This window comes from Protopterus annectens, chromosome 4.part0 (assembly GCF_019279795.1).
Source record: "Protopterus annectens isolate FY-2018-M chromosome 4.part0, PAN1.0, whole genome shotgun sequence".
NCBI classification, from domain to species: domain Eukaryota; kingdom Metazoa; phylum Chordata; order Ceratodontiformes; family Protopteridae; genus Protopterus; species Protopterus annectens.
In genome coordinates, this window is record NC_056733.1 from 200,700,991 (window position 1) to 200,726,827 (window position 25,837).

General features: G+C 37.8%; 1 protein-coding gene across 4 annotated transcripts in view; it reads right to left on the minus strand.

Moving 5' to 3' along the window:
• Nucleotides 1-648: 648 nt before the first annotated feature.
• The window catches only part of GCGR (glucagon receptor), a 1,613,162-nt gene continuing 1,587,973 nt past the window's right edge, over nt 649-25,837 (minus strand). For all 4 annotated transcript variants that reach the window (XM_044068203.1, XM_044068202.1, XM_044068204.1 and 1 more), the window contains exon 14: nt 649-1,670. In XM_044068203.1, the coding sequence (XP_043924138.1) occupies nt 1,377-1,670 (294 nt within the window). In that variant the 3' untranslated portion in view covers nt 649-1,376. The remainder of the gene's footprint in view (nt 1,671-25,837) is intronic.

A 25,837-nucleotide genomic window follows, 5' to 3' on the forward strand; every position in this document is an offset into this window, starting at 1 on the left:
CTTCACAGTCTTTCATTGGTGCAATTATTCACTAGATAATAACAAGGGGCTGGTCCTGAAATTGAAGCCTGATTGGTGTTTTATACTTTTTTAAATGTAAGAGTTTCCCCTTTCTATTATACGATCTGAAGAAGGAGAAAGCCGAAAGCGCTTATCGTTTGCAGTAAGGGGACTTGTTGTTGTTTTTATCATGTTGTTGGACATTAAAGACTTCTTGGTTTATTTTACATTGGTCCGTGGTGGTGACACTGACATTTTTTTCTTTTCCTTGTCTGACTCTTATCAGTGCACCTTCAGCAGTTACAGGTACTTTTACTTTGGATACTAATTCATTAATGGTTTCAGATGATGTTCAGCACATGTTTAATAAGTTCTGAAAAAAAATTATACGGCAATAAAAAGATCTCTGCCTTCTATGGGTGACCTTTTCTTGCTACTCAGAGTCAGCCCTGTCATGAATTCACCGCCCTTCATGTCAGTATAACCATATCCATTGAAAACAGCAGTATCACAAATCGAAAAACTTCCAGTAAATGAAACAGTGAAAAAAACAGATGAACATAATTGGAAAATGATCCAGTCTGCAAGCAAACTGTCCTACTGAAGTTATGGTGCTAAAAACAAGGAAGGCAGACAAGGCCCAGGAGCTTGTTTTTGTCTAAATATATATTTTTTAATTCTTTAAAAAGTGGCATACTTGCTGTACAGTAATCATAAGCCTTCCCCTTAGCTCATTTCTGCTTGGAAAAGCTCTCATCTCTTGTGGTGGAAACCTTTTCTTCTGGCATATTTTACCACATGTTTAGGAAACAAAAAGGAATGAAGCAGCCCTTTTCAAATGGGAAGCTGACACAGGAGAAACACAGTGAAACAATGTTCAACCAGATTTTGCATCTGAGGAGGAAGCATTGTCTTAAATGTAAAATGGAAGGGGAGGGCCTCCATTCCAAAGTCAGAGCACTGCTACACGCCAAAGGGCTGCCTGAGTGCTGTCTGGTACAATGTCTTCCCATCTATCTTCTGGTTGCACTAGCCAGTGTCCCAATCCTGCAGCACAAGATTCCCAATCTGTTACATCACAATGAGCTTGCAATGGTTGGCACACTCCTGGATTTCATTGTGCAGAAATCTGTATATGGCCTCATTGAAGATACTCCCAGCACCGGATCCAAGGTCTGTACTTCCAGCTAGGATTCCTGCAACCAGACTGGCACAACATTGTACTTGTAGTACTCAAATGCTTTAACATAGGCAGGGCTTTTTAAAGTATTAAATGTTTGTCCAAAGTATTAGCTGAAATGTGCAAACTGTATTACACAGACTCCATTCCCTAGACATTGCACACAATCATAATAAGCCAGGAGCTAAAACAGCTGTCAGAAAGTGCTCTCTGCAATCTCCTGAGGAAATCCATAGCAATGTGTTCTCTCACTGAGGGTGATTTGTTCAGTTGTACTTGTGCCAATGTTTTCACAGGTATGAGGGCCATCTTGCAGTGTATGTCGGGTTTTCCCAGTACCATTGTTACAGTTGCTAATAAGGTTGAGTTTCTCACAGCCAGCACCCTCTACTTTTACATGAGGTGTCTGACTGTGTGTGTGTTTATACTCCTCTTCAATGTCTTTGCCTAACTTCCAGCGCTTCCATTTTTTCAGCAGTTCAGACTGAACCTGTGAAATAAAAACAGATCACCCATTAGAATTATCTCTGATATGTACCTTTTGGGAATTTTATGAATTCTGAAAATAAGTTTTTACTTTAATGAGATTGACTTCCCTGTTTTAAACAACTTTATTAAAATTGTCATAACGTTCTGTCTAGTACAATTGTCTACTCAATACATGTCTAAAATGAATACAACATGCACTTCATGCCTATTACACCAGCATATTAACAGTCAGCCTATAACATATGTAACATACTGAAGATCTGTCATACCTGTGCGGCCATGTCGGCCTGCAGCATATGCAATATGTACTGTATCCCTACTCTATTTGTGTATCCCATCAGGATATTTAACAGTTATGATATGCCTTCTTCATGTGTGTGTCCCAGTTAACCTACAGTGTTGACGAAAAGTAGTACGTGCATACTACATCTGTGTACCCTTGTTAGCCTACAATGTATTAACATCTATCATATATCAAATACATCAGTGAATGTATGGTTAATCTACAGTGTATGCAACATGTACTGAAAGCCTCCTATATCTGTGCACCTCTGTCAGCATACATTGTGTTCATCATGAGGTGTAGGCCTACTACACCTGTATATCCGTGTCAGCCTACAATGTATGAATGTAATGTTTACTGTATGCCTTCAAAGATGTTTGCTTCCTGTGCGACCTATAACCTCAGACATTATGACTAAGGTGGCATATCTCTACAAGCATCTTGTTTCAGATTGCATTCTAGTAGTCATAGCTTATTATTCTTTGCCCCAAACAGTAACAGCCACTTATTCATGATCTAGTTGAATTGACAAACTACTCAGTTTTCAGACTTCATTTCAAGCACTCTCTAAAAATGCAATATGAATGCAACTGTCTGAATACAGGGCATGTCACATAACTCTGCACCACCAACAGACCAGGTCCCTAACAACAGATCCCCGCTTGTCCTCTTTCTACTTACATAACTATTATCAGCTGTCTCCTGACCTACCTGGTAGATAATACCTGACTGCTCTAACACAGCTAGGGTTGCCACCTTCCTTCTTGGAGAAAACCGGAGTAAAGCCACACCCCTCACATCACCAGTAACCCTGCCCACCCCACCCCCTCTCCCTCCCACATTCCGCCCATTTTGTGACATCTTGATGACATCACTCTGCGGGGAACACCCTCTTTTTTCGTTCCTGCTGCCTGCTTTCGGCTGATTTACTATGCTTTTCTGTAAAAAAAGCATAGTAAATCAGCCGATTTACAAACTCCGATAGTTTCCTTTTTGAAACAGTGTACAGTACAGTGTTTTCCGAACTACTGGAGAATCAGTTTGATTTCTGGATAGTCCGGAAAAAAAATGGGGGGTTGGCAACCCTAAACACAACTGCACAGAATCCAGTCCCTCATACTCACCTGGGGGCTTAGTAATTAGCAGATGGTATCCTACCTACTTACAGCTACACTAAGGTTTACCCTCTAACTCCCATTCTTCCATGTTCTCTCATTTCTTATTCTGCCCCCTTTTTCTCTTTCTTTTCTAGAGTCTTCTTAAGTAAATATGTACTTGTATTTTTGCATTTTGAAATTGTTGTTTGCAACAAATATGTTAACCCCCATGTAAATGCACACTTTCCTGAATTCATGCATTAAATATGGTAACGTCTAAGTCTATGCATAGTTTCCTTATTTATGTACTTTACATGTTAATGCCATGTTGAGGTACAATTTTCTGTTACTATTCATGCAATCTGGGCTGAGCCTGTAATTGATTATTTGTGATCGTTGTTGTGCCCTGGTAAAAAAATAAAAATAAATTAAATAAATATGCATTATAACCATGTTAGGGTATTTAACATGTTTGATGTGCCTGCTATGTCTTTGTATCTCAGTTAGCCTACAGTGTACGTAATGAGTACTGCAATAATAACACCCATATGGTAATCAGGTGGGCCACTAGATACACAGTCCATTTTCAGGATGACCTACAGGCAAAGTCTGGTTAAACACTTGCTCAAGGTCACACAGTAGGCAAATGAGGCCTGACAGAATCAGACCCTGTACCACAAGACCTACAGGTCACAAGCTTAACCCTCTGCACCAGCTGTAGGTATATTATATCCATCTACTTCTGCTAGTCTGCAGTGTATTACCAGGTACTATCGACATACTGCATCAGCGTATGTATGGTCAGTCTACATGTAGCACATGTAATGTACTATATTTCTATGTCTGCATGCCTCACTTGCCCTCACAGTATTAATATGGACCCTTTGTTTACAAAATCTGTGTGCCCATGTCACCCTACAATGTATGCAACATACACTGAATCCTTACTACATCTGTGTTCCATCCATCAGCCAACACTTTATTTTAAACCTACTAAATCTGTGTACCACCATCTGCCTATGGTGAATGCAAAAATGTCTGTCCTTCTCAGCCCAAAATGTATGTCATAATTACTATATGTCTGCTGCATTAATGTACATACAGTTAGCCTACAATGCATGCCTACTATATCAGGGCCAAGTCTTTGTGTAAAGATGTTGATGCTTTCAGCCACAAGTTAGATACAGTGTCTGGGCCTGAGGTTTTCCATTTAGGAACTTTTCTTAGTTTTGCCTCAATGTCTTAGGTTACCACTTCATCCTATTTCATATCCTGTATATTAGAGCATCTTAATGTTTCTTTTAATTTTTTTATCCATCAGCATCTTTTTTATGTTCACCAGGATCTTCACAAATACTTCTCCAAAATGTAAAAAATATAAGAGCACAGCAGATGTCCAATCTGGCTGAAATAACTCTTTATTATAAAAAACAATAAATAATAAAAAAGGGTTAGCGCTTTTGTGGATGTCCCACTTCCTCAGAGCATTAACACAAACGAAATAATATAGAGCATATATTTAAAACTCTTAAAAGCATGCTCAACCAATGAAATCAGACAAAACGGTACACATGACAAACTACAATAAAAAAAACAATAAGATTAATGGAACAAGCCTCTCCTCTTCAAAACTGGTTTTAAGAGATATGATCATTGAGACCTGGGCTACAGTTAGCCCTAAAGTCTATGATCCATCACAGCTCACTGTATTCAGTCCTGTTGCATATATTGCCTTCCCTAATGGTGTCATTGACCAATTCTAAGATCAAAATCTTAAAGGAATGGTCACGACCCTTTTCCAATACATGTTTGGCTACAGCACTGCTAGCTTTCTCATTTTTGATATCATTGCAATGTTCTAAGACCTTCTCTATTAGTGTACGGTTTGTTTTACCTATATAAACCCCTTCACATTTTGTGCACCGAGCTAAATAGACTAAATTTGTAGTATTACAATTGAATAAAAGTTAAATTCAATATTCTTCCCAGATCTAATATGCTGAACGCATAACACAGTCCATATAACTCTACATACTTCACCAAAATGTACCTATTTCTCCTTTTTTATCTTTTATTTTTGGATGTATAATTCATAGGATTCATATGCATTTCAATGTAATTTAGTCTTGTGATTACCCAGCCTCTGGATGTACTTCCCTTTCTCAAGGAAGGATAGACCAATCACAAGTAGAGTAAGCATGATGCCTTCTCCAGTCATCCAGGTTCTGTGTGAAGGATATGCCAATCAGAGGTAGGGTACACATGATGCCCTGTCCAGTTACCCAGGTTCTGTGTGAAGGATAGGCAAATCAGAGGTAGGGTAAACATGATATCCTGTCCAGTCATCCAGGTTCTGTGGGAAGGATAGGCCAATCAGAGGTAGGGTAAACATGATGGCCTGTCCAGTTACCCAGGTTCTGTGTGAAGGATAGGCAAATCAGAGGTAGGGTAAACATGATATCCTGTCCAGTCATCCAGGTTCTGTGAGAAGGATAGGCCAATCAGAGGTAGGGTAAACATGATATCCTGTCCAGTTAACAGGTTCTGTGTGAAGGATAGGCCAATCAGAGGTAGGGTAAACATGATGGCCTGTCCAGTCATCCAGGTTCTGCAGGAAGGATAGGTCAATCAGAGGTAGGGTAAACATGATGTCCTATCCAGTCATCTAAGTTCTGTGGGACTGATAAGACAATCAGAGGTAGGGTAAAGACAATGTCCTGTCCAGCCATCCAGGTTCTGTGAGAAGGATAATCATGTATTGCACTACTTAATCTGCAGGGGTAGCTTATTCCATGAATAAGGAGGGGGACTACAAAATGAAGCTCTGTCTTCATCATCTTCTTTTTTTATCTGCTGGTGATGATTTAGATTCTCTGTTCTGGTGTTTACTAAGTTTTTAGACTCACAGAGATATATGAGATCAAGGACAACAGAATCTCTAATGGAGTGGTAGGGGAGGCACATAGCCCTCAAGAATCTATAAGTAGTAGTGAGTAAAAGGATACAACTTCTAGCCTCTTTTGGTAGCTCAAGGTCTTTGAAATAGTCTGATTTATGACACTCTAGGGCATCTCTAGTTGTTTGATCTATTGAGTGATGTACAACCCAAAAGGGGCATTATACTCTATGACTGGTCTAAGAGCGAAAATTGTGGAACTTATTTTGGATCTAAAGATTTTCGTCAGGAAGTTGAACTTTCATTTGCTGTTTGGAACTGCATCTTTAGGTGATAATGTGAACTGTTTACGGAAAAAAGTAGTGTTTTTAATCCTCCATTACCGAATGTTTTAATGTTATTTGAATCATTTTGTGAGTTTGATTTTAGGAGGTTACTCCAAAGTAAAACTGAAACCCAGCCACTGGGGATGTACAAGCCAGTGTATTTCTTTGTGCTGGTCCCAAGCCCGGATAAATGGGGAGGGTTGCAACAGGAAGGGCATCTGGCGTAAAATCTTGCCAAATCATACATGCAGACAAAAGTACACATATACATACTGGATCGGTCAAGGCCCGGGTTAACAACGACCGCCACCAGTACTGCTGGCCAACAGGGTGCTGGCAGAAATTGGGCTACTGTTGGCCGAAGGAGGAGAAGAGGCCGAAGGCATGGCCAAAGGCAGGTAAAGGCTAGGACTGTGATAGTGAAGGTCGGAACTTTGAATGTTGGCAGTATGACTGGTATAGGGAGAGAGCTAGCTGATATGATTGGCCAAAGGAAGGCTGGTATATTGTGTGTAAAAGAGACCAGATAGAAGGGGAGCAAGGCTAGGTGTATCGGAGGTGGGTTCAAATTGTTTATCATGGTGTGGATGGGAGGAGAAATGGCGTAGACATTATCCTGAAGGAACAGCATGCTAAGAGTGTTTTGGAGGTAAAAAGAGTGTTGGATAGAGTGATGTTTATGAAGCTGGAAATTGATGGTGTAATGATGAATGTTATTAGTGCATATGCTCCACAAGCTGGGTGTGCGATGGATGAGAAAGAAAAATTTTGGAGTGAGTTGGATGAAGTGGTGATGACTGTACCCAAGGGTGAGAGACTGGTGATTGGAGCAGATTTCAATGGGCATGTTGGTGAAGGGAACAGAGGGGATGAGGAAGTGATGGGTAGGTATGATGTTAAGTAAAGGAATGCTAAAGGTCAGATGGTAGTGGATTTTGCAAAAAGGATGGACATGGCTGTGTTGAATATGTATTTTAACAAGCGGGAGGAGCATAGGGTGACATTCAAGAGTGGAGGAAGATGCACACGGGTGTATTATATCTTATGTAGAAGGGCCAGTCTGAAGGAGATTGGAGATTGGGATGAAAGTGATGGCAGGGGAAAGTGTAGTTAGGCAGCATAGGATGGTGGTTTGTAGGATTACATTGGTGATCAAGAAGAGGAGGATGAGTGTGAGGGCAGCAGCAAGGATCAAATGGTGGAAATTGAAAAATGGTAATTGTGAGGTGATGTTCAGGGAAGAGTTAAGATAGGCACTGGGTGGCAGTGAAGAGTTACCGCATAGCTGGGTATCTACAGCAGAGCTAGTAAGAGAGATGGCTAGAAAGGTGCTTGGTGTGACATCTGGAAAGGGGAAGGAGGACAAGGAGACCTGGTGGTGGAATGAAGAAGTACAGGAGAGTATACAGAGAAAGAGGTTGGCGAAGAAGAAGTGGGATTGTCAGACAGATGAAGAAAGTAGACAAGAGTATAAGGAGATGAGGTGCATGGCAAAGAGGGAGGTGGCAAAGGCTAAGGATAAGGTGTATGACGAGTTGTATAAAAGGTTGGATACTAAGGAGGGAGAAAAGGACCTGTACCAATTGGCTAGACAGAGGGACCGAGCTAGTAAAGATGTGCAGCAGGTAAGGGTGATAAAGGATAATGAGGGAAACATACTCACAAGTGAGGAGAGTGTGTTGAGCAGATGGAAAGAGTACATTTTGGGGGCTGATGAATGAAGAGAATGAGAGGGAGAGAAGGTTGGATGATGTGCAGATAGTGAATCATGAAGAGCAGTGGATTAGCAAGGAGGAAGTAAGGATAGCTATGAAGAGGATGAAGAACCGAAAGGCTGTTGGTCCAGATGACATACCTGTAGAAGCATGGAGGTGTTTAGGTGAAATGGCAGTGGAGTTTTTAACTAGATTGTTTAATGAAATCTTGGAAAGTGAGAGGATGCCTGAGGAATGGAGAAAAAGTGTTTTGGTAACGATTTTTAAGAATAAGGGTGATGTGCAGAGCTGTAGTAACTACAGAAGGATTAAATTGATCAGTCACAGCATGAAGTTATGGGAAAGAGTAGTGGAAGCTAGGTTAAGATGGGAGGTGATGATTAGTGATCATCAGTATGGTTTCATGCCAGGAAAGAGCACTACAGATGCGATGTTTGCTTTGAGAGTGCTGATGGAGAAGTACAGAGAATGTCAGAAGGAGTTGCATTGTATCTTTGTGTATTTAGAGAAAGCATATGACAGGGTGCCTAGAGAGGAGTTGTGGTATTGTATGAGGAAGTCGGGAGTGTCAGAGAAGTATGTAAGAGTGGTACAGGATATGTACGAGGGTAGTGTGACAGCAGTGAGGTCTGCGGTGGGAGTGATGGATGCGTTTAAGGTGGAGGTGGGATTACATCAAGGTTCAGCTCTCAGCCCTTTCTTATTTGTAATGGTGATGGACAGGTTGACAGACAAGATCAGACAGGAGTCCCCGTGGACTATGATGTTTGCAGATGACATTGTGATCTGTAGTGAGAGTAGGGAACAGGTGGAGGAGACCCTGGAGAGGTGGAGATATGCTCTAGAGAGAAGAGGAATGAAGGTCAGCAGGACTCAGACAGAATATATGTGTGTGAATGAAAGGGAGGATAGATGAATGGTGAGGATGCAGGGGGTAGAGGTGGCGAAGGTGGATGAGTTTAAATACTTGGGATCAACAGTTCAAAGTAATGGTGAGTGTGGAAGAGAGGTGAAGGAGAGAGTACAGGCAGGATGGAGTTGGTGGAGAAGAGTGTCATGAGTGATTTGTGACAGACGAGTACCAGTAAGAGTGAAAGGGAAGGTCGACAAGAGGGTAATGAGACCAGCTATGTTATATGGGTTGGAGACAGTGGCATTGACAAAAAGACAGGAGTCAGAGCTTGACGTGGCAGAGTTGAAGATGTTAAGATTTGCACTGGGGGTGAGGAGGATGGACAGGATTAGGAATAAGAATATTAGAGGGTCAGCCCAGGTTGGAAGGTTTGGAGACCAAGCCAGAGAGGCAAGATTACATTGGTTTGGTCATGTGCTGAGGAGGGATGCAGAGTATATTGGGAAAAAGATGCTAAGGATGAAGTTGCCAGGTAACAGGAAAAGAGGAAGGCTTAAGATTAAGTTTATGGATATGGTGAGAGAAGACATGCAGGTGGTTGATGTGACAGAGCAAGATGCAGAGGACAGGAAGAAATGGAAACAGTTGCTCTACTGTGGCAACCCCTGACGGGAGCAGCCAAAAGAAGAAGAAGACTCCAAAGTAAAACTGACTTTAGGTTATGGAATTTGACTAATTGTGAAAGACAATTGCTGAGCAACTTGGTTTCTGATAAATCACTGTGGATTATGAAGCCTGATAAAGGGGGAGGGATGGTAATTATGTCTAAAACCGACTACAACAACCGGATGAACATGTTGTTATGGGATGGATTTGTGTATGAAGAAGTTTCTGCCAGTTTCGTCCAGATTGCATATAATAAAACTGACTTGGTTTTCAAAGATTTGGTAGATCAGGGACAAATCGACATGGAATTGTTCAACTTTCTTAGTGTCGACCATCCCAGGGTACCGAATATTTTCGGTATCCCTAAGATTCATAAGAATCTGTATGACCCTCCCAGTGAGACCCATCGTTAGTATGGCAGGATCTAAAACCTTTTTTATTGGGAAATATATTGATGCCACATCAAAGTCAGTGCTTAAACATGAAGAACATATATGTATAGATTCTTGGCATTTCTTGAACAAATTGAATTGTTTACCTTTTGATGTAAAAGCCATTTTTTGACAATTGATGTTATCAATTTGTTTAATGTTATTCTGCACACATTAGGCTTAGAGTGGTTTGTGGAGTTTCTATACAACACCAAGCTGTTCAGCAACAATGATGTATCTGTTTTAGTCAGTTTAATGAAATTGGTCTTGAAATACAATTTTGTTTTTTCTGCAAAAAAATGGGGTTGCTATGGGGGCATGTTTTGCTCCCATTTTCGCTAATATCATCATGCTTATGTGGGAACACAAGTTTCTTTTTAACTCAGCTTTTTCAGGGTCATGGAGTTTATATCTCTGTTACATTGACAATTTGTTTTTCATTTGGAAAGGGGAACAAAAAGAAATAGAAGATTTTTTATTATATATCAATGGTACCACTGATTTTCTTATATTTTCTTATGAGTACAAACAGGACTACATAAGTTTTCTGGATGTTCTCGTAAGGAAGGATGTTGATAACAATTGTTTGGTCAGTTATTTGTATAGGAAACTCACCTATAGTAATAGTCTTCTACATTACCAAAGTTGTCATCTGGAGCATGTAAAGAGGGGTCTGGTGAAGGGGCAATTTGTACGCATTTCGCATATGGTAACTAAAGATACGGACTTTCATCAACAGGGGTGTTTAATGAAGGAAATGTTGATGGCCAGAGGCTCCCCCTATAATGTTAGTGGACAACATTTTAGAGAAAGTGTGTGACAAGAGGGAAGCTGGTATTTTTTGCCCATTATTGAGTATGGACAAGGTATCCCAATCACGTTCCCCAACACTTATGCTTTACAACAGCAATTAGAGGTAGGAGCATCCTCTGTACCCTTTACATCATCTTTTGTTACTCGGTTTTCATTTGACCATAATCAGATTTCTGATATTTTAAGAAAAAAATTGGTAAGTTTTTAACAGTCAAGTAGAAGTTTTGGAAAAAGTAGGATACCAACCCCGGATTATATTTTGAAGAGAAACTTCTTTTAAGGAATTGTTGCAGAACATTAACTATGCAGGAGTTCAGCAGGGTGGGGGAACCAAGAAATGTGGTTTTTGCACCCAGTGTCCTTACATCCGCACCTCTGATAGAATTGTTATTAATAGTGTTCCCATAAGACCTCATGGGAAGTATTTATGCATCGCTAGGGGTGTGGTTTATGCCACCTTGTGTAGTTCTTGTCCAGGTTTTTACATCAGTAAGACCAAGAGAAGTCTTAAGGAGAGGATTTATGAGCACGTTAGGGATATCAAAATTTGCAACCCTAACAGTGCTTTATATAAACACAATGTGCAGTTCCCTGGGCATGACTTTAAATTATTAGTCATTGAGAAAGTTCCCCAAGATCCCCGTGGAGGTCCTTGGGAAGATCTCTTAAATTTCAGGGAGTTGTGGTGGCAAATCAGATTGAATGTCACCAATTTCCCTGGCCTTAATGAAAGTGTAAGTCTGAGCAGCTTTTTGAAACTACGTTCTTGGACTGGACAATAGGTTAATTAGTAAATTAGCACTTTTAAGATTGAGGTTGCAAATTTTACATTTTTATTGTGTATACATATACATATTCTTTAATAGATTATTCATGTGTATATTTTGGGGGGGGGTTTATATATATTTTTTATGGTTTTATTTTGTATGAGTCCTATTTAACTTAATGCTTGCTATTTTTAGGTGAATATGGTTTTAACAAAAGATCTGGTTAAAGTCACCTGATCTTGTGATGTATAAATACATGACGTTTTTCTGTTTCTGTAGTCTGAAGAAGTCAGATGATGCTCGCTAATGAAAGCGCTCAATAAATGTGTTTTTGGTGTGGATTGGAGGCTTTACTGATTCTTTACCTTAGAGTTGGTAACTGGTTCTTGGTTTGGAATTTTTATACTATCTTTGTTAAGGGGAGTTTTGGATCTGCTGTATAATCATAGGAGTTTTGTCTATTGTTGTAAAGTAGATTTATGTTGCTGGACCACAAGGGTGGATTGTTTTTGAAATCCCAATTGAATTTTACTCTGGTTGAGACTACTAATTCTGTACATTTGTCTAAGTGGGTGTAAACTCCTTTGAGCAGTTGACTACTGTGTCAGCATCCAAGCTGGTACTGTTATAGGCAAAGTTTTGAGATTGTGTCATGTGACTGTATGATGATTGCCTGTTTTGAAGTCTTTCAGTTCAGACATGATGGTTTTCAGGTGCTATGGAGATGTTAAAGGCAAATGTCACAAATTTGTGGTTCAACTTTACTAGAAGAGTAATACATGTAGAAGTTGTATTCATGAGGACCAGATCTTGAATATTATATCATGTAGCAGGGTTATTACTGTCTGTTTCATGGAATTTTTGTTAACCAAGTTCAAGAACTTCTGGGCATAGCCTTCATTGGAAATACAGGTACTCAACTTAATTGTTTTGCAGTTAAAGCTTTTCAAATTAATGTTCCAGTTTTTATTTTTTACATACTGCTCAATACATTTATTCACCCAGCCATCTTTTATACTAATGTCCACAAAGTAATTTTTTCTTATATTTCATCTTCAAAAATTTAGGAGTGATGCCCTTGGATTCAATGTAAAGAAATTCTTATGTTGTGTCTTTGCTACTTCATACAGGGCTCTGTTTTTAATATCACTGTTCTCTGTATGAATGATCACTTCAGTATATCTCTGACTACTTATATTTAGCTTTTTAATTTACATAACTATATTCTGTATCTTTATAGGTTCATAGGTAAGTACTAGGCTAGCTGCACTTATGGACCATTATAAGCCTAGCCAGTTTCTGTTTTGTGCTCAAAATAACATATCCCATTTGGATATAGACTGGCTTTACCCATCCCATGGTCGATGATTATATATCACCCTTAATGAGAATAAATGGGATCATACCATAGATAATTTGAGGGGACTCATGCATGGAATAAAGCATTTAGGAGCTGCATCTTTACATATGTAACACATGGGGCAGTCCTGGGGTAAATTTTATGTTTACCATCCATAGATCTAAGCTACAATTGAAAATGGACAGGAATTAACTGTTTTATGTAGATGGGGAGTCTGTAACACAGCAGTGGTATCCTCTGCCAACTATACCTATCCCTCCAAATTGTTCTGTTGATGCTGCAGAAGACATTTAGATCCTTAGACTAAGTATTTCTAGTACCATTTGATTTGCCGATGTGCAGTAAATTCACCAGTAATAAGTCGGAATTTGTCTTGTATGTCAGACACAGGTCACCTCTTAGCAGTCTGTATGATACTGAGTATAGTGAGAGGGCATTGAGTTGGTCCATGTAGGACATGTTATTTAGGCATTGTATCCTTTCTGTATGGTATCCTGTGGGCATTCTAGTTGTTGCATGTGTCTGGACAGATACATGCCAAAGGAGGTATTATATTAAATGATTGGCCTAATCAAGTTTGAGTAAATGGGGGCACAATGACATACCTAGATGTAGACACAGTCCCTTTGTTTATAAGCTGAGCAATACAGACAGTCTTTCTTACAATAATAGAAATGTGTTGGTCAAATTTTAGGTCACTGTCCACACAAGTTCCCAAATTCCAAACAAGTGGGAGAAATCTTAGGGGTGTGTTGCCAATGCAGTAATCCCCTGGGATAGATAATTTCCCACAGGATACAACAATGCATTTTTTGGCATTTAGTTTCAGAGCATGATTTTTGATACCAGTTATTTATTTGAGACAAACCTCCCTGCAGGATGGCTAAATCATTTGGGGATTCAGTAAGTGCTCCTATCTTGTAGTCATCTGTGAATGTAATCAGTCACAGTCCTTTGGCATTAGCTTTTACTTTAGAAATGTAGAAGCCAAACAGGAGAGGTCCCAGCCCTGAACCTTGGGGGACTCCACTGGTGACTGGCCTGTTTGTGGAGGTAACTTTCCCTATTTTGATTATCTGTGCTCTATTTGTGAGTCATATGGCAATCCAGTGGGTGACATAGGTGTTTATTCCCAGTTTATTTAACTTTTCTACTATGTCTGAGTAGGGAATTGTGTCAAAAGTTTTGGCCAGGTGAAGGTATGCGATGTGCGCCACTTTTCCTTCATCCATTGCTTTGGTGACCCTTTCAAAAAATCCACCAGGATGAGTAAGCATGACATGCCTTTGATGAATTCTAACTGAGATGGGTCAAGAATGGATGGATGTCATGTACCTCAGAGTTCAAAAAAAATCTCTTGTAGGAAGGAATGGAAAAAGAAGAACCTGGAAATAAGCAGTCAAAGAGAGGACCTTGGGTGGCAGGAGACAAGCGAACATTGGAATGGTCTGAATCCTACAACCTGAAAACATTTGGTCCTGAGAGGGAGTCAACAAAAACTTTTTGAGACTGAGAGTGAACGAAAAACAGTGCAAAGAGGAAGCATAGTGAAGTGTGGATTCTGAAGCAGGAGCTGCTGCGAAGGGGCTTGAATTAAAAAAGATTACCCAAATAATGGAATATTTGAATTTCCTGAAGTCTGCAGGAGGCTACCACAGTCTTGACAACTAGTAAAGGTCCTTGGAGCTGTAGAAAGATCAAAAGGCAACAGAGAGAACTGATAATGAGAGGAAAAAACAGAGAAGTGGAAAAACTTCCTGAAGAGAAGATGAATAGGAAAATGGAGATAAGTTTCCTTCAAATCAAGAGATACCAGAAAGGCTTGAGGAATCTACAGAGGGATGTTGGAGGTTGGCATAATGGTTAACGTGTTTACCTTACAAACACAAGGTGCAGGATCTGATTTTCACATGGGGTAATTAGCTAGGCTTAAAATAGCCCACAAGGGCAGTTAGCTTGGTACTAATCTATGAACATATGAAATTGTCTAAAGAGACAAAATCCTGAAAGAAGGGATTTCAAGAAAGGTGTTAAGAAGAAAGGTCTAGAATGAGCCTTCCTGACCCCTCCTTCCTGGAAACCAGAAACATTATGAAATAAAAACCTGTTCCCTTCTGAGACAAGGGAACAGGTTAGATAGTTCCCTGTTCCACAAGATCTTGCAGAACCAATGGAAAATGGGGGAGCTGGCAAGAAGGAAGCTGAGGAAGGCTGGAGAATGGAAGAAGGGACTTCCAAGCCATAAAATAACCATTTTGGATTTTAAAGAGTACCCAGGCATCTGTGGTTATCCATTGCCAAACAGGAAAATAAAAATTCAGCTTCAGAGATAGAGGAACCTGGGTTAGGGGAAAGGGAGGCTGGATGTCAGAGAGTGGCAGATATGTCAAGAAATGAAGGTTTTTGACCTCTACAACTCTGAAGGGGCTTGACTTGGAAAATTCATTTAGGAACCTTCTTGCTCTTAGCATGCTGTCTAAGCTGCCTACAGACTAAAGAATGTTTAGATGGATAATATATGTGGAACTTAGGGACAGGGGAGACAATGATTTGTTTCAGGCCCTGCATAACCTAACCCTTATCAGTTTTAAACACTTCTGCAGCAGCAGTGCCAAAGAGATTCTGGCTGTCCAAAGGGGAATCGGTTAGTTTGGCTTTTAAGTCTTCAAGTGAGGCTTACAGATGCAACCAAGAGTATCTCCTGATTACAGATCCAGTTGCAGCTGCCTTAGAGGAGTCATCAGCAGCATCATAATTGTATTTAATGAAATGGTGAACCACCTAAGAGGCAGAACTCAAAAGAGAAAGGGCAGAAGTCTTACTGTCCAAATCAGGCATATCAGTCAACCCCCCCCCCCCCCAGGTTCAGAGAGAAGAGCCAATAGAATATAAAATAGACAATATGACAAATGATGTATGTAAGAGTGGACTTTGAGTCAGTTTTAAATGTAGAAATTAAATGGAAATTAGTGAGGTGATTATTGAGAATATAAATAATGATGTTTGCAAGAGTTGATGTAAAAGCTTATTGAATTTTAAATGTGAAAATTAAATGAACAGTGCTCGCTGGATTATTGGATGAAGAATATAAGATGAATTATCAGAAAAGAAGAGTGTTCATAAGGAAGGAGTACCTTGGGATGAAATTGCATGGTAATGTAGAATTTATTGTCTTAAGGCAGTTTAATGGGAAAAGCAGTCTTGTTCACCTGGCTGATCCTGTTTTGAAGAAAGTAGTAATGAAGCACTTTGATAAGGAGATACATTCTGATAGCAGAGAGTTCTTTAAACGTGAACTGTGTTTAAAAGAAGTAAATAATTCATCCATATAAAGAAGCAATTAAGGAAGAGTGAGCCTGGTTATTAAAAAAATGAGATGAAAATAATACAGGTAATTGCCACTGGGTCTCTGATATGCTTGTGGCAGAGATGATAAGAAATTCACCTTGAGAATGGAATGGAACAAAGTTTGAATGGTGAGTCTTGGCGTCTATGTTGAGTACACATACGTTGCTATAATCAGAAAGACCTGCTTATTATTCTTTGTAGTGGACAGACATTTATCTCCTCCTTCAGACAATTCCCCATGTACTACCAGTTACAGAAAAAGAAATGTAAGGTCAAAAGGTGCAGCAACATAGACACTGGACAGTGAAGGGCACCTGATGAATGAATGGCTAAAAAAGTCAATGGACTTCACTTTGCTACACTTTTGTTTCATTGTATTACAACAAAGTGTATAACAGCTTTTAAAGTTGTGAAATGGTTCTAATGCTGTTCTGTGGTTGTCAGTCTTATGTTATAACATGAAACTAGAACTTATCAGCACCGAAAGGAACTTACCAGAATTTTATTAAGTGCATTTCCTTACTTCAGAAAGATGTTTAACACAAGAGTCATTTTCCTAAATTTGGAGAGTGCCTGCATTGTTCCCTGCATTACCAAATGATTACTTTGGGGTTACTGGACTTTTGTTCTTGCTTGAGAGGGATAACAACATGATGTAAGTAAGTTATGGCTTATAGTATGATGTCATAAAAAAGTCTAGAAACAGGCTGGAGTATCTTTGAATGGGACATTAACTTATTAACTTGCCCTGAGAAAAAGACTTTGTTGTTGCTAATAAGAGAGAAGGTATTAAATTTTATGGTCAGTATACATGTATAATGTCTAGACATGCGAGTAGAATTTAGGAGGAATATTGTAACAATGTGTTAATTCTTACGATAGCTAGTAATACTATTTGCTATTAAAATAATGTTACTCTGCAAATTACACTTACAGCCAGGAAGTAGACTTGGCCTTACTCACAAAAAGAGAAAAAAGGATGGCCTACCCAAAGCTTTTTGTTTGCTTTTTCTTCACTGCAGACCCATCCCAATGCCCCCAGACATTATCCCAACAGTGTACCACACAGAAGTTGACAATTTAAGAATAATAGGAATATTCCTTAGGTGGAACTAGACCCACATGAAAAAGCCTTTCCTTACACATGACTGCAATAAGTGCAAAGGATGCAAGGTTAATATATACCACCCATTCGTACTCCCATGTCTGTAGAGTAGGAGAGACCCTGCTTAAACATTCCACCCATATAACATAGGCAAACTTACTTGCTTCCACTTGAGCTCTCTATTCTTGCATCTGCTATGTAACTAGTACCTAAAACCGATTGCCCATCTCCCAGAAAAAAAAGTGAGGCTCGAAAATTAAATCCCTGTTGTTACCAGTGAAGCAAAGCTTTCCAGTACATGCTAGACCTGCAGTAATAGCCAAGTAACACCCAGCAAATGCATCCTCTGCATGCAACCAGAATGCACTTGAATGTGGCACACAGGCAGCCCCCTGCTGAAGAGGAATGTCCTACTACGGGTATTATATGTTCTCAAGTATGAAAGTGCCTTTGGAGATGGCATTAATCCAGTGCATGCATGTCCACACACAAAAACACACACACACACACACACACACACACACACACACACACACACACACACACACACACACACACACGCACACACACACACACACACACACACACACACACATACACACACAAACAGAATTTGATATATTATTCCCCCATCAGATACAATTATCTGCAAAATTTGCAACATAAACTACATAAAGCCAGTAATGTTCTGTACCAGCATGCTTTTTTAATACCTGTATTAAATTAGCATGCAAGACATAGGCAAACATAGCTTTTTTAAACAAGAAACATCTTTATTGAATTTTCACTTAAGACATAGGCAATCATTCATTTATATAAATGAAAACAAACTATACTGACGTTCTTTCAGTTGCAAACATTATACATCACCTATAATCTTCTATACTGTCATTGTCAGTCAGAAATTACACAGCGTATTTAATTCCTGCCTTCCTTTAAAACTCATTCCTCATCTAAAACATTATTTTGCATACATTGTTCCAGACAAATACCTTTATTTTTCTATGTAATTTTCTCCTACCCTTTTTAAAGTTCTCACTTCCAGTTATTTTATCTCTATTACTCTAGTCACTACTTCTAGTACAGTTGGTTTAGACTTCAATTTCCATTTTCTAGTAACTACTTTTTTGGCAGTGACCAGAATTAAAATCAGCAAGATCCTACTATGTCTAGGCAATTTCAATTCTTACCACAGCTGAAAAAAAAAAGTTTCTAAGTTACACCAGTTTGCTCACCTAGTATTTCTGACAGAGTAGTCTGTAGGGGGATTTTAAAGTCTGCCATCTCATTACACTTCCAAAAAACGTGTTCCTAATTAACCTTTCTTCCCCATCTCACCTCCAGCATTTAAAAATATACCAACATGTTCCTAATCACATACATTACACACGACATATGTTCTTTTGTATAACCATCATTGGTGGAGCATTACATAATTTCACAATTCCTGCCTTCCCTTAAATCTAATTCTTCTTCCAGAAGATTATTCTGAATGTATTGTTCCTACAGCTTCTATTTATTTCTGTGTAATTTGCTCCTACTCTTTTCTAAAGATCTCACTTCTATTTCTTTTATGTCTGTTACGATATTCAATACTTCAAATACAGTTTGCTTAGACTCTGATTGCCATTTTCTAGAAATTTTTTGGCAACCACCAGAATTAAACTTAACAAGGCCTTAATGTGTTTTGGAAATTTATATCCCGCGTCCCAACTCAAAAGTATCCTTTCCTTCTTTATACCCATTTGCTCACCCAATATTTCTGATAAAGTACTCTTCTGGGAATTTTTAAAGTCTTCCAAATCATTACACTTCCAAAACATATGTTCCCAGTTACCTCTTTCCCCATCACACCTATAACATTTGACATCTCTCTGTGGAAAAAGTCTTTGGAGTCTGCTTGGGGTATATAAATACTTATGGAATCACTTCCATGCAAAAATCCTAAATCATAGACATTGTTGGATACTTGGAGCCAACATTGTTGCATACTTGGGAGCCACACATATGTCTTATCATTGTTCCCTTGTAAATTGATATCCAATCTATCTTCCCAATATTTTCAGTAAAAACTGCAAGCTAGAGATTTCATTGTATGATACCTTAAACCACCTGTAACGAAGGACCATGGGATACACCCAAATGACCCTTTAAGGACATGAAGTATTTCAGCTACATGGCTTCTGAATGTCCATGACTTTTTTACTTTTTAAGTCATTATGGTTACATTCAAGCCAATAAGGACAAACCCCAGTAGCTGTGGACATGCACGTTTCAACCTTTTTATGGACCTCACCAGAACAGTATAAGTGAATAGTTTGGAAACACTGGGTCTTTATACCTTGCTAATGTTACAAATATCTCCCAACCAACATCCAAACCAAAGGGTATGAAGGTCAAACATAAAAACCATTCAGTAAAAAAATGAATGAAAAACTCAAGCCAAGCTAGAGTTTTCAAACTCTATGTGATGCCTTAAACTTCCGATAATAGAGGACCATGGGTTACATGCACAAGACCCATTAAGAACATAAAGTCTTTCAGCTGTACAGCTTTGGAATTCCATGACTTTTTTACTTTTTAAGTCTTTAGGATTACATTAAGCCAAAAAAAGCCAAACCCCACTAACTGTGGGCATGTATATTTTGGCTTTTTATTGGCATAGAGAGAATAGCATAAGCAAATACTTTGACTTTCTTCCAGAACACAGGCTCTTTAAACCCAGCTGATGCTCTTAAAGATTAAGGTGTCTGAAAAATATCCCAACTAACACCCAAACCAAAGGGTAAGAAGGTCACACAAATAAACCATTCTGTAAAAATGCAAGAAAAACCCAGCCAATCTAGAGCTTTCACTGTGTGGTACTGTAAACCTCCTGTAATGGCGGCTCATTGGATATATGCAAATGACCTCTTAAGGACATCAAGTACTAACTCCTCTGATTGATTATTAGTTATCATGATATATTTTATATGCCTTACTAATTAGCTCTTTTTAAACAGCAGCTTTTGTTCCTGGTTCAACTAAAAACTCTACCTGAGCAGGTCTTTCATTAGGATTCCCCTCTCCCTTACTCTTTACCTATACTCTGACAATATATTCCTGGTAGGGAATACAGTCTCTATCCTACAGTTCAAATATTTTCTTGGGCTCTTCTCATTTGATTATCTTTTCCTCTCTAGTTAGTTGCTCCCAATACCTTGGTTTCTTTGCCAGTTTTCTCCAGCAAATTTCAGCTACCTTTTCCCTGTTCTCTGTACTACTAATTGCAGTCATCCCTATCAGCAAATTCTCCTGTCTCCATTCTTATATTGAGTTAGTTCTTAGAATATGTTCTACTATTTTATGAATATAATATTCTACATGACTGCTGTTATTCTCTTTAAAGATTTGCATCCAGAATCCCAATCTCTCCTTATTTACTGAATTGCCCCCTACTTCATCGTCATCCCTTTCCACTTCAAGTCAAGCAATCCTAAATGGAATGATCAACTTATCTCACTTGACCCTTATCTTCTTCCCCACCCAGATAATTTCTTTCAATTCTCTATTACTTATTGTCCACAACTTCACCTCTGGTTGATGAAAATATGCCTGACCTGTATATAAAACTAAAGGGACTAAAAGCATTTTCACGGCTTGTATCTTGCTATCCATATCCATAAACAAGGATTTCCAATTTCTCAGTTTTTGTATTATCTTTTGTTTAGTCTCTTCTCACATATACTTAGCTGCCATAACAGAAGCCTTTTTAATCTGTACTCCTTAATACTTCATCTTATTATGTCCCCATAAATATGGATATTGTTGAACCAATTCATATGTGAGTACATATTTTACAGCTATAGCCTTTGTTTTATCTTCATTCATTTTAAATCCCCAAAAGACTTAAAACAGTCTCAAAATGTTCCACAACACATTAATATATCCTTTTCCAGTTTTACCACATACAGAATAATATTGTCTAAAAATAAACCAACTCTGATTATCATAAGTATATTCTTGAATTTCTGAGTCTCTTATTTTCCTTGCAATAACTCCAAATATAATGCAAATAACAAAGGGGAAGTATGACACCCCTGCTTGACTCCTCTGTTCAGGCACATCTTATCAGAGGGGAACCCATCCACTTTAGTTCTTGCCTCTGATTCCTCATATATCCTCTTAATTAACCTTATTCCTGTATCAAGGAATGCACATGCTTCCATTGCCTACTCATAAAACCCCAGCTTACTCTGCTGAACACTTTCTCTGTATCAAGACGCACCAACAGCAGTATTTTCTTACATTCTGTTTTCCTCTGGATTATCCTTGTTCTGTTAATGTTGTCAAATGTTTGCATCCCCTTAATAAAACCACATCTATCCATATCTATCAATTTTGGCCATTTTTAGCTATTATAGACATAAATACTTTATAATAATGGCTTAAAATTGAAATGGATCTATATGAAGCTGTATCTGATGGGTCTTTACTGTCTTTAGGAATTACAACTTTTTCTAGGATGTTGATGCTTTCACCCCTTTTAAATTCTGTTAAACAAAACCTTCCACATCTTTATCACTTTATTTACTCCTAGCTTCCAAACTTCCACAGGAATACCATCTGTTCCTGGAGACTTTCCTAGAGATTGATTTTATGTCATCATTTTTATCTCATCTCCTATCCTAACTGTTAATTGTAGAGACTAATCTATCTCTAACTTTGGCATACTTCCATAAACATTTCCATTTGTATTCTTTCTTGATTTCCATGTTTTTGCTTTATGCCAGTTTTATACAATATCTTTAATATCTCTATAAGATCTGTGGCTATTTTTCTTGTTACACGCTCCCTAAGTTTCGCAACAACCCTTTCTACTTTCTGTCGCCTAAGTCATTGTGCTAAAAGTTTTTGTGTTTGGAAGTTATTATAAAAGACAGTTGCTTAACAGCAATTCTTCAAAACTGATGCATATTATCCAGATACTCCCATATATTATGTTCGGCACTCTGCAATTGCACCTCTTCTTGTTCCATGACATTCCCCACACTCTGCAATGCTTTAAACTTTATCAGGCCCTCTAAATAATTTCTGTTACTTCTTAATCATATTTCTTCATCATTTAATTCTACCCTATTTTTAAAATCTACTTTCATTTTATTCCACTCACTAGCTATAACTTCTAAAGAAATTTTTATCTTCCCTTATAACTCTTGAATAATTTCTACTGCCCATTCCTTATATCCCTCTCTTTTTAACAGATAGGTATGAAAGCACCAGTGTCTCATTTTTACTTCATTACCCTGCATTCTTTGTTAATATTTTTGGAGGAAAAATCTGAAATACTTATTGGATATGCGTCAAAGCTTTCAATTAAATGGCCATGCTCCTGTGAAATATAATTTCTGTTTAGTCTAGCCCAGTTACTATACTTTGGGGAATAATATGTAAATTCTCTCTGAGCTCCTACTACTGAATTCATGTCTTCCATACCAAGTATTTTCATAATTTTTTTCAGAAATCTACCTTTTGTTATATTTTATCTTCTGAGTCCCATAGATACATCCTTACTGTTGCAAATCAAGTTCAAATCCCCATCTATAAGTAACAGTCCCTGATGAAAGCTGATTATTTCTTCTAAGTTCTATAATAGCAGTTTAGGTGGAATGTACATTGACAATAGCCTCTTATTGCCACAGATCTACCATTATCTTTTTCTTCTTCTATCACAGCTGGAGCTCCTCTAGCAATTAGTATAAGTACTTCCCCTTTCCTTTGTCCCTGGTATTTTGCTAAACATTCATCCTGAAATAATTTCTTTATCAAATTCTTATGCTCATTTATTTCCAAATGTGTCTCTTGCAGAATTACTATTTGTAATCTGCATTTCTCAATATAATTTAGTACTCTCACTTTTTTGTCTGAACCTGTAAGGCCATCTATGTTCCAAAATAATATGGATAGCATAGCCATTATGATATGAAGTTATTATTCCCACCAATTATAGATGCCAGCTTTATTAAATGTATATTTCCAACTTTTGTGTTACATGCACATTGTGTTACATGCACACTCTAATGTTTGGAAGGTTGATCTTTTATACACTTGTTTCTCATCAACTCCATTTGAACTTATGACACATTTTTAAGGCTTTTTTATTTTAATGAAAACCCACAGACAAAAAGCAAACAACTCACCAGAACACTCCAATAACCCATTAAAATAAACACATAAAATATATATACATCTTTAAATACTGAAGTTTAACCCTCCTGATAGGAACAATTGTCCCAAAATCTACAGCTGCACACACAAGCATTACCTAACCTAAAATTAATGTCATCTGTAATATTGCGCATGTTACAGCTTGTTCTCCCACATGCACTGACTTGTTTGTTCTTTTCTTATCTCTATTCCCCTCCCAGATTTGAAAAACAGCTTATATGCTTGCAGAAAACATTATCTTTTACCCTTAAGAAAATGTGTACTGGCTATCTTTAATTAAAACTAAATTATGCACCATTCTAGTAAATGTATTAAAGTATTTAGGCTGCTACTGAGCTGCTTGCCCTTGTCCCTTTTAATTTTACATTTTCTTCATCCTCACCTGCAGACTTCTCATCTAACTGTGACATTTATTTGCTAAAGATAAAAAAAAAAGAACGCTAATATCATTGCACAAGAAAGAGACTCATCCTCATTTATGACATTCACCATGTTTTCTTATTTTTTAAGCCTCCTTACTTATACAAAAAAAAAAACTTGAAGGGCATTAATCCAGACATGCACCTATGCAAAAGTAAGAGAAAACATTTCGTCTTTATGTATATCATAATCAGTGCACTTTATACCCCACCCCCCACCCTAACAGCCTAAGATAATGCAAGCAATAATGCCCAACAGGTGGTCTATTACTGTATAAATAACAGAGCACCAATGGTGGTCTGAGGCCTGACAAAACAGGCAGAGGGCCTCTACACCCCTGAAAGGGCAATATATGCACAGTAACACACCCAGGAGGACATTATTGTGCTTAGAGAATGGGCTCTCTGTAAAATTGTTTTATTTATTTATATTTTTATTACTACATTATCTTTTTTATATATATTTTGATGTAAAATAGTTCCTCTGCCTAATGTTTCAAACTTGCTGTAGTATATATATATATATATATATATATATATATATATATATATATATATATATATATATGTATATATATATATATATATATATATATATATATATATATATATATATATATATAGTGTTAGAGGAAATAGTTTACATTTAAAATATAAGACTTCCAAAGAATGTCCAGATTTTTATTTCATTTTGTTTGATCCATTACTCATAAAAGTTGTGGTTTGCTGGCAAATCATTGGCAGGTTAAGTCATTAAATAGTGGCACATTTAAGTTTCAGACTTTATTTCCTTCAGAAAATGCATGCTAAATAAATTATTTTATTTTCACAACTTTATAATTTTATAACAGCAGTTTTAAAATCTGTTCTTATTTTTGTACCTTTGCTCCTCCTTTAGTTTGGGTTTTATCCAGATTCCTCAAGCAAAGAGGTTGAGAGTTATGCATACCTCTTAATTTTAACTGCTGCTTCTGCTTGATCAGTCTGTTTCTCTCTCACACACACATTTCTGCTTTCATGCACCCAAGCATGCATACACTCACACACATAAACAGAAACATAAAAACACATATGTAGACACATACTTTTCTTTCCTTTTTTAATGCTTCTTTAAACTTTACATTCACTAAAAAGCAAAAGTGCTGCTCAGTGAGCACAAAATAATGGCTGTGTTGATCTCATTGTCACTTTAATGCACACATACACTCAGACACACATACAGACATAAATACACACACTTTTCTATTTTTTTATGTTTTTGTTTCTCTTAATTTTATACTTGCTAAACACCAAACATGCTGATTAGTGAGCACAAAATAATGGTATGTTTTTTACAGTCTGAGCTCCACTGCAACTTAATATGCTGCCATGAGGCATCAGACTTGTTTTTCAGCAGGTATTACCTTTACATTAACACCCAGCTGGAGAATGTTAATTCTCCAATCAGTGTTTAATGTATGGGTTGCTGATTCTCTAAAGCATATTATCTTGAACATGCTTTTCTCCAGCCTTTCTTTTCTTTTTACATTGGAATGTCTACACTTCTCAAAACTAAAAAAAGCACTTGCTTACTTGAATATATATATCATATACAATCACTGAAAAGACATGCTGACCCCCTCATTTTCGGAACCCCTGACTACATACTACACAAATCTGCTTTATCATGTACAACAGTCACTGAAAAGACTTACCCCTACCTCCTCATTTTAGTAATCCCTAACTATATATTACGCAAATATGCTTTGATATATAACATGCAGTTTATATTATGAAATGCTTTATACAAATACTTTTAAGAACAAACATTGTTTTACTTGCAGTTATTATTTTTTTATTTGGTGTGCTTCTAAACATTAATAGCATGAAGTGGGGTATACGG